General features: G+C 34.3%; 1 protein-coding gene across 1 annotated transcript; it reads right to left on the bottom strand.

Moving 5' to 3' along the window:
• LOC109232024 (calcium-binding protein 39) lies at positions 2,884–10,593 on the bottom strand. Its single transcript, XM_019397660.1, has 11 exons — positions 10,218–10,593; positions 8,427–8,591; positions 8,203–8,321; positions 6,593–6,667; positions 5,031–5,124; positions 4,886–4,945; positions 4,735–4,800; positions 4,553–4,651; positions 4,291–4,335; positions 3,332–3,428; positions 2,884–3,230 (listed from the first exon to the last, which is right to left on the bottom strand). The coding sequence occupies exons 1-11, from the start codon at positions 10,338–10,340 to the stop codon at positions 3,142–3,144; spliced, it is 1,032 nt and encodes a 343-aa protein (XP_019253205.1). The 5' UTR covers positions 10,341–10,593; the 3' UTR covers positions 2,884–3,141.

Below are 10,819 nucleotides of genomic sequence, written 5' to 3'. Positions count from 1 at the left end.
ATGATCTTTCTTTTACTCTTTGAGCTTTAAGATTGAGGTATTCCGTAATATTGAATTACATAAACTATATGCTAATTTAACTGCTTTAGTTTTATATGATATTTATGATACTATTGGAAAGTTGGTTTTATTATACGTAAAAATTATGCCTGATAAATGAAATGTGTTCTTGCATATATGTCATAAAAAGTATATTAATCCTTAACTTTGAGGTGTGTTTTTGTATGTCATAAAAAGCATATCAATCCTCAAATTTAATAGTAACGCATTCTGGTTGGATTAAAATACATTAGTGCATTAGCAATCTGTATTATTGGTCCAAGTATCTAAATCCTCTTTTAGATAAATTTTTTAATATTTTGATTGACTTTGATAACTTACTGCCTTTTCCGTATTAAACCACTTGTGTGTAGGGGTGTACATGGACCGGGTTGGTTCGGTTTCTATCAAAACCAAACCAAACCAATTATATCGGTTTGGATTGGTTCGGTTTTGTCGGGTTTTTCGGGTTTTCGGGTTTTTTTGTTACATGAATATTATTTCAATCTTACGTTATTAAAATTATAGATAAAGCCTTGATAAGTGAATATATGTTTAGTAAATATGGAAAAAATTGACAAACATATGATCTATTAAAATATTCTAATGGGAGAAATTTTTTAGTAACACATGATAGTTATTTTCTTAGTCGTCTAACAATAATTTTTTGTTAATTTACGCTTTCAAGGTTAATACATGAGAGGATCCCAAATATTTCTACATTTTCTAAAGAAAAATCACTACAAAGTCTTAAAAATATAAATAAAATTTATATATTTATATGTAGGTTTGGTTCGGGTTTTTTTACTCAATACCAAACCAAGTCAAACCAAACCTAGTCGGATTTTTTAATCGGTTTGGTTTGGTTTTTCGGTTTGGTGCGGTTTTCCGGTTCGGTTTGAACATCCCTACTTGTGTGCATTTGATTTCAGGTACTCACAATGGTAACTGAAATTGAATTTGCGAATGAATGTGCTACTTAACAGTTTGAGCAAATTTGATTCTCAAAGGGTAATAAAAGTCTTGCTTATTAATTATGGAGTAGTTAAAGAATTTAAAAATGCAACAAATCAAGGCCTTAGATAGATTCTGACATTTCTATATGAGGAGGTAATATTATTTTCATTTTTGTATTATATTCAATATTTTTCACATTATATTTAGTCATGATATTGAATTATAGTAAAACTCCTTAAGGCAATATCCGTTACATCATAAACTTACCGCATAAATGATCGTAATCTCTAATTTTCAATCAGTGTAAAAAAAATTTTAAGATTGTGTTCAATAATAATACTATAGTCAAAAAATGCAACAATCAATTTTTCACTGATAGCTTTTTCAAACAGTTTCGTTTCGTTCGAAGAGATAGTCAAACCAATGGAACAATATTTGGTAATTTCTTCATATTTCATTAATTAATCTTACATTATGAATAATATTCTATTCGTATTTGCTATATAATTCTTAGTAGTAATTATTTACATTATTAGCAAAATAGAAGCAACAATTATCAGTTTCATATTTTATAATTTTTCCGCTAACTTTTATTTTGTAACTCAAATATAAATATTAAAATAATATTATGTAATCCTTTAAGCAAAATCCTTGAGTCGAGGTTCACGCGCAACGCGCGTATCTTGAAACTAGTGTATTATTAATGTCTGATTTTGTTATTTTTCACCAGAAGAGGAGCGGCGGAGGAGTAGGAGTGCAGGTATGAAGTTTGCCGATATTGGCTAAATTTTAAATAGTTTTAAAAACTAAATTTAACTTAAATAGAGGTGATGAAAGTGAAATACGTGGTGCAATTCCTATGCATTTTTCTTTTAATAGTTTACACAGGTAACTGGATAGTGATGAATGTGAAGCCATTTGATTTTGACCTCGTGCCCTGTAGTTTGAATTTAACCCCTTAACCATAAAATTAACGTCTTAAACACTAGGTTGTGAATGGCTATAACTAAGTACATATTTCCTTTATTGCAGAATTGCGCAAAATATATTTGTCAACCAAAAAGAATAAAGAAAAGAAAGAAAGAAAATGAGAAGAGAAACATTGGAGCTGCATCTAGGGGTGGCAATCGGGTGGGTGCGAGGCGAGGCGGGGCGGGGTTTGTTTGATGCGGAGCGGGGCGAGTTTACTCTTATGCGGGTGCGGGGCGGGGCGGGGCGAGTTTACTCTTATGCGGGTGCGAGGCGGGTTAAAACAATTTTTAAAATTTTCAAAGCGGGGCGGGGCGGGGCGAGTTTACTCTTATGCGGGTGCGAGGCGGGTTAAAACAATTTTTAAAATTTTCAAAGCGGGGCGGGGTGTGGATTTAATGCGGGTTCAATGCGGGGCAACTTTGAATTTTATCTTTTTTGAAACAAAGCAATCATTTCAACTACAATTTCACATTCTTTTTCACTAGCACAAATACTATTTTGGAATTTGGGGCACATAAAAAAATATCCTTAGAGCTGATTTTGTTTAAGTATATATTATTAAGAATAGAGTTTAAGTTAGATACAAGTATAAAGAAAACAAATTAAAAACCTGAAGAAGATAAAGTTACAGTAATAAACTAATAATAATGTGCAGTACTGGTCTATTTATTGGAGGCAAAAATGTACAGCATGCTTACCGCGATTACAGATAAACTGAAATAAACTGAAATCAATTTCAAAAATAGATAAAAAAGGAAGAAAAAAAAATTAAGCGGGGCGGGACGGGTTGAATTTTTGTGGGTTTTGCCAAACCCGGCCCGCCCATTGCCATCCCTAGCTGCATCGACGTGACATAGACTCGGCTAAACATTAAGTACCTAATGTACTACAAGAACAACAACTATTACGCCTCAATACCACGTCAATTTATGATAAAATATATATTAACTTTAACATCTCTTTAAATTCGCAGAATATGACCAGCATAGACATCTTATCTATCATGAATAAGAAGATTGTATTTGAGAAATAAGTTTGTTGAGAAGATTAGTACATGGTATTTCTTTCTAGACATGGGAAATGATGTTGGAACAAGCAGCAACCTCACAGTGGCATTTCTTATAACTTCAAAGAATGAGATCGAATGGCAAAATGAAAAGAAAAGGAATGTACTTAAGATTCCAAGTTAGTCAACCGAGACACCTTTTCTATTTCTTTCATAATCAGCTCTTTTTCTTCTTCAAATTGATCGTCTTCGCCCCCTGTATCACACAATAATTCAGAATATACTGGTGCTAAACCTCAAGATCAATTGTACCTTGACGAAGATTATCTTTATATATATATATATTCATATGCTTACCTTTTCCAAGGTTGTTTAGCAATGCCAATAACCTTTCATGGTTCTTTGCCAATATAAGTTTTATTTCTCGAGGCTTGTTTGGATTTGCGACAAACACCTGCATGAGCAGAAACAACAATTTTGTATAGGCATGAGGAGTACATATACCTTAATCGGTACGTGAACAGGACATAAAGGGCACCCGGGTGCATTAAGCTCCTGCTATGCACGGGGATGAGGAAAAGAGCCGGACCACAGACATATAGATGTTTAATTAATGAGAGAGAGAGAGAGAGAGAGAGAGAGAGAGAGAGAGAGAGAGAGAGAGAGAGAGCGCATAAACACTTCAGACATATTCTTTTAGCATGATGCATTGATGGAATCAAATTGAAGGAGGATCTGCACTGCCACAAAATCCTCAAGAATTTGCAACCTCCCTATGGGTCATTTCTGAAACTTGCGTTCCAATAGAAAATTCTTGAATTTGACCGCGTCTTTTATTGCTATTGACATTTGACTAAGCCAAGTAAAAAGGTTCATTTTTGCAGTACACATCTAACGTACCATGATGGAATTATTGATGATTATGCTTACACAACATGTAAGATAGGATTTCTGCATAGCAGATGTAACATCATCATGGCTAAAGAAATACTACGATAACATCTGAGAAAGAAAGGACTTCAGGAAATTTAATGTTCTAGATTGTGTAATGCAACTATTAATCATCCGATTCCATTTCTAAGTATTTTGAGATCTACACAATTATAAGCCAAGTAATCTGCTTAGCTCCTTGGATACAAGAGATTATGCTCCATGAGATATTACTATGAAAATTTGATGTTACTTTTTATGCACACAAAAGTTTCCGATTTTCAAGTGGGGAATTCCCACAGTCCAAGCAAGTTAGCATATAGATACCTTCCTCCCCTTTCCCCTCTTATCAGAAAGCAGGATATCTAAAGGCAAGAAAATATCACCTTGAAAATGTGGAAAGCAGAGATTTGGATGTTTTTGCTGGAGTCCTACATGTTCAGAAAAATAAAGTAAGAGAACAATTGAAAGAGTAGGGCAGACTAAAAGAACGTAATTGAGAGAAGCATCCTGGGGGAGGGGGAGACAAACAGAATTTTATACCCGACGCGGCACACTATATACGCAACAGTTCCTACACTCATATGCCAGTAATCCTCACCAATGCAAAATTACTATGAGAGAGCAAGCGGAGACAACATAGAATACCTTGAGAAGATTCATCATGACTTTCAAATGGCTGACTTCTGCTATGTAACGCTTCATAATATGGGAATTTGGGGGCTCCAGTAGAAATTCTGAGAGAAGCTAAACTTCATGAAACATTTTATCAGCAGCGGAAGAACCGTTGAAACAATCAAAAGAGAGAGAATATTGACAAGGGAACTAGCCTTCAGAGATTGCCTTCTTGTCACATAGTTAGGAGAAGTCAAGAGTTTTTCATATTGCTCGAAGAACTGTAAGTAACTTATAGGTATTAAGAAAAAGTAAACGTAAGAATGATCAGTGGATAAATAATGGTGATATCTGAGATGTAAAGACCTCACTGTAGTTATCCGTCAGGTATTGAGACACAGCAGATTCATGTTTGGTGAGTAAATCCTGCAAAATTCCAAGATATGTTAAAAGAAGTATTCACAGAGAATTGTGCATAGCAAGCACAATCTTGAACTTGAAAAAATATGACCTTAAAGGTAGAAAATGCATCAGAAGCAACATCGAAATTCGGCAGCTCCACGAACTTGAAGAACAATTCAAAGCTGGGCGACTCCAAGATGTATCTAAAAGAAGGTACATAAAAGCATAAGAAAGAATTTGGGAAGGGGGATGTAAATACCAAATTCTTTGAGAGGCTTAGTAAATTTTAAGAATATGGACCTAAAAAGTGAATCCACTCCAGGAAATAAAGTAGCAATGAAGATCTTGGCTAAAATGGCAAATACACTGGAAGAAGTTTAAAAAAACTGAAGATTTTAAAGGACTCATATGGTTGATTGATTCTCCTTGAGCCAAGGGTCTATCGGAAACAACCTCTCTACCTTCTTAAGGTAGGAGTAAGGTCTGCGTACACACTACCTTCCCTAGACCCCACTTGTGGGATTACACTGGGCTTTTTGTTGTTGTTGTTGTTGTCATATGGTTGATCGACTTGAGAGTTGAAAGCAACTTAGCGAGTTTGTAAATGAATAAGATAACAACAACATTAATTGCATGAATAAGATAGTAGGTTAACAACAATAACAACAACAACAAACCCAGCTTAATCCCATACGTGGGGTCTAGGGAGGGTAGTGCGTACGCAGCCTTACCCTTACCCTATAGAGGCAGAGAGGCTTTTTCTGATAGACCCTTGGTTTACAAGATAGTAAGTTGCAAATCATTAATTGCATATGGAGAAGTTCTTTGTCGCCAAAATGCAGTGAGCTCTTATGTTTTACCTCTTAAGTATATAGGAGATTTTATACAATGCCAATGAACCAGTTCTAGTCATGGTGCTAAGTGAGAGTTAATGCTGTTCAAACTCCTATGCAGTTGCTGTTAACGAAAAGCCTAAAATCAATTTTGGTGGAACAGGTTCAAAATAGAATATGATTTTATAAATGGAAGTGGAATGTCAGAATCAAAATATGAGACTGTAAGATTAAGCCGAACAAGGGTTCGACCATCACGAAAACTTAGTTTCAAGGGTACTAGAGAAAAAGAAATGTTGGAGTGACTACAAAAGAAATGCTAAGACAAGAGGTTAATTCGCTATTAGAGTACAGAGAGTACATCAAAGCTTATATTTTGACTTGCAACAGTACCTAACCAATTCATAGAGCAGTTAACAGTGACATTGTGTGTTATTCTTATAGATGTACTTGATGTTCCATTTGTCAGAAAGCAGAGACTCATCACAAGTCGGCTGATATATAAAAGAAACTGGAAAGACGGCTGCAGTGTTTGCATGTGGAAGAGGCAAAACAGATTGAAGCATTATTCTAAATTTGAACTTGACAAATCTTCCTAACAAATGGTAAAGCAGCAAGGGTCATTTATAACAATTTAACATTTACAATTCAATGTTACAAGTTACGGCCGTGAAAACCCAAGTTATAAATTTAATAAACAGGAGACACTAAAATGGACCAAGAATCTGCATGAAGGACTTCCTGTTTTCAATTAGAGACGTCCTGGAGTTGTTACATAGTGACAGTGACGAAGAAGCTCTTCACAACAACCAGGATTAGGAAAGTGTGAATATCTTACTTTGCAAGGCGTGGCAATTTTATGCATTCCCTAAGCATACCTCCACAATGCAACGCAATTTCCTTGTTGTCATAGCTGCTCGCAAAAGCAGAATGTTTTAGTATCATGAGGATTGATATTATTCAATAACATTAGTCCACAATAAACTGTAACTACTATCTAAATTGAGAATTAGTATGTATTGACACTGTCCTTATCTGAAAAAAAGAATTAGAAGGTTATCGAGAGTGGAACAGATCATTGGGCGTTCATGTGTAAGCCAATAAGCCACTTTTGACTCTGGATGAATGCTATCCATATCTAATGCCCGGATTCTAAAATTACCAGTTGTTCAGGAAATGTTTCATCATTATGTTTGATCGTAACAATTTTAGGTCTTAAGATTACTTTTTTTTTTTTTTAAATTTAAATTTTATGAAGTGGTTTTAAGATTACCTTTTTTACCTTTCAATAGAATCTTGGGGGAAAATACCCATAACCCAACTATTAAAGGATAAGGGTTGATTTTGGGTTGATTTTTTTTAATGAATCATATTTGTTTTCAGCTTTCAGCTTCTTTCAAGAACTTCTAGTACCATGGTGTTTTATCCTTTTAACTCACCAACAGATGTTTCATCTAAATCCACAATTTTCTTTTTCTTCACACACTATCACTATACTACCAAAGCAAACATGGTCATATAGAGATTTCATAAAACAACTAGGACAACGGAAACAAAGAAAGGAGTGGAAATGTTATTGCGAGAGGAAGAGACCCTCTAATGCAGATGTCATAACCTCTAATGTCTTTTTTTTTTAATGAGAATCTGGATTTTTATTAGAACATACTAAAGTGCTTCCAACCTGTTACACAAAATACTAATACCCTTAAGGGCATTACAGTTGCCAACTTGCCAAGTTTGGCCAACATCCTACAAGCATCGTCTACTACATGCTTAATAAAAGTAGCGCCGTTTTTGTCAGTTGTCATAGTTATTGCCAAAACAGGATAGAATAATAGATATGGTAGGGCCTTGTTGTAAGGATAAATAGCACATCGATAGTACAAGTATTGGTGGTCAGCATTGATATATGACAGTTACAACTTTAGTATTTCAAATACTAAATGGCCATAAAAATGAGATGTAATGAAGTAATCAGAAGAATTGAACCAAGAGATGTTTAAATGGAATAACCTCTTTATCCCACTCGAAGAAAATAAAAGAGTTTCTTGTATGCTAAATTCAGAAGTAGGAGATAAAAGGAGAAAATTTTACAAAACAATTCTTCACCCTGAGAATATTAAAATGCATGGAGCCAATGAAGCATTATATGTTTGAAACGACTTCTCCCATCAGCATATGAAAAGATGATTACTTCCCCTAATCCTCAATATATAATTATATAAGTCAATCAGTCAGGATGGACTAACAATAGAAGAAGGAAGTAGCGGTGCTAAGTTTTTAAGGTCACCAGCACTTTCACCACCACCTTGACCAAAATGGGGACATATAAAAAAGGTCAACCTTTACAACTGAAGGAATTGTTCTAAAAATAATTTCAATTATCTTCAAATTATGGTGGCTCTACTCTCTTCAAATGTGCATGAACAAAAAATTAGACTTGCTTACCAAACAACTAGGAAGTCCAGCAATTCCAAATGGTTTTCCATGTATTGCACGCAACAAGATGCAGAGTCAACTTTTTGCTTCAACATAATAGACCAACAATGGACCAAATTTTTTCTAGCCTAAGCAAAAGACATAATAATTAGTCATAGAGTCTTAAACTAAATACACTGCAAAAAATTAGATTCTAGATTAAATTTCCTTACAGATAAGATAAAAAAACATACTTCCCATCCCAAAATAGGTAATTTGTGAATGAAGAGCGCAATAACATCTTCATTACAAACTTCAAGTGTTAGTTGTACAACTTGATCTGGGTTTGGCTCAACTTCTCCATCTCCGGCGAGCATAACTCTCATTGCCACAATATTTTTCTCAACTTCTTCCATAGCCTGTATCAAAGAAAGGAATATTTGAAAAAGAATTACCATTCTTTGGAACAGATTCTAAACGAAAGACAACCAAGCAAGAAGAGATAACTACCCTGTTAAGCCTTTCATTTGTTTCCATTATTGTGGGACAAAAATGATTTTTCAACTTAGAAAGAGCAGTTACAAAACTTGCTCTCTTTGCTAAATTAGTCAAAAAAAAAATAATATTACTTCATTTTTTCAAATTTGTTATCAATTATATTTTCTGATGAAAAATAATGTTTAGCAGCGCAGTCTAAAAGGAAATTGCAATGACATTTTAAGTTAACTTTACCTAACACTTATCTCATAATCTACATTAAATCTATTTTCTTGTATTAGCTCTGTATAAAACCTTGTGCACTGCAACACCACAAGCTTGTCTTTTTCAGTTCCGCCACTGTCCATTAGTCCATCTTACAAATTTAAATATCGAAATACAGCTCTAGAATCATTCCATTAACTATCTTGAAATAAATTTCTGTAATAGGAAATCTTTCAATCCAACAAATGTAACCACTTTACCCCTCCCAAAAGTTTTCCTACTTAGCACCCCAATATGCAGCATAGAGAATACAAATACACAACGAAATAGAAATCTCAGTAGTCAGTTCATGCCCTAAAATCATAGTTGTAATGCTCATTCCCTCCTAGACGATTAGAAATTTGAATCAGTAGTAATTAGTTCCCCACTCAACCACTAAATTCACTCATTTGACACCTATGATCACTAACCATACATCACCAAGCGCACCTTGATATTGAGCAATGAATTTAAGATTAAACCAACAAACGATAGGCTCACTTATTTGACAACTAAGATCACTAACCTTACATCACACGCGCACCCTGATATTGAGCAACAAAGGGCAGCCCGGTACACAAGGCATCCCGTATTCGGGTTTGGGGAAGGGCCGCACCCTAAGAGGTGTGATGTAGACAGCTTACCCTAATGCAAGCATTAGTGGCTGCTTCCACGGCTCGAACCCCTTACCTATAGGTCACACGGAGACAACTTTACCGATATTTTGAGCAATGAATTTAAGATTAAACCACCAAAGCATAGGCTCATTTCCATTTTCTTTTTCATTATCTTGATTCTTAAGCATGTTGGTGGTGCTTATATACAGCTGATCAATGTAATAATCAAGCCGATACCCTTTTTTTTTTTGTTTTTTTTTGGGACAAATTAGATAATTTAATTAATATACACAAACATGCTGTTGAGTATGATAAAGTTTGTATCTTTTCCTGAAATCTGCAAAGAAATGAAGGGGAAAAAAAAACCCCACAAAACCCAGTTCCCTAAACAATGCGGCAAATCACAAATACATGTAACTAATATACACCAACATGCTGTTGAGTATAAAGTTTGTATGTTTTCCTTAAAAAAAAACCCAGAAAACCTGGTTATTTAGACAATATGCCAAATCATAAAGAAGCAAATGGGCCAAGAAAAATAAAAAAGCAAAGAAATGAAAAAACAAAAGTAACCCACAAAAACCAGTTCCCTAAACAATATGCCAAATTCCTTGTCAAGAAAATGACAAATCGCAAAATACATGTAAGCAATCAAATGCACCAAGAAAAAAAGGAAAGAAACTTTACCTTTTCAAGGGCTTTGACTTCAGCAACGGTAATGGAATCAAGGGCATTAAAACTGTCTTTGACAGCTTTGGCAAGTTCTGATGGGGTTTTAGGCCTTGAAACTTTGAAGAAAGAAAAAGACATTGTCAATTGAATTGATCAGAAAACAACAACAGCCACTTTGGATTTGATCAAAACCACAACCAAAACCTCTCTCTTTGGTCTTTCAGTTTGTCTCTCTCTCTCTCTCTTTTTATATTCAACTAAAGGGAATGATGGCATTTCCAAATTCAATTTTCATCATTATGAATGATTGTCTGATGGAAAGTAATATTTCCCTAAATGGGAAAACATTTTTCAGAAACGTATCCCTCTTTATAATTTTTTGTTTATTTTGATTTTACATTTTGCAGATCTGATTTTTAATTTGAGTCCCCGTTTGTCTATAGATTTTTTTTTCCGAGTTTTCTCTTTTAAAAACGTATTTATTCATGACATTTTGCAAGTTTTTATAATTTTTTTGAAAATGAGGTTTTCAAAAATAAAAAAGTGGTTAACATTTTTCAAGTGAAACATATGTCCAAGCATAATTTTAAATTTCAAATGCTATTTGTTTTAGTTTA

The sequence above is a fragment of the Nicotiana attenuata genome, chromosome 9, assembly GCF_001879085.1.
Source record: "Nicotiana attenuata strain UT chromosome 9, NIATTr2, whole genome shotgun sequence".
NCBI classification, from domain to species: Eukaryota; Viridiplantae; Streptophyta; class Magnoliopsida; order Solanales; family Solanaceae; genus Nicotiana; species Nicotiana attenuata.
This window is presented reverse-complemented; position numbering and strand designations above follow the sequence as displayed.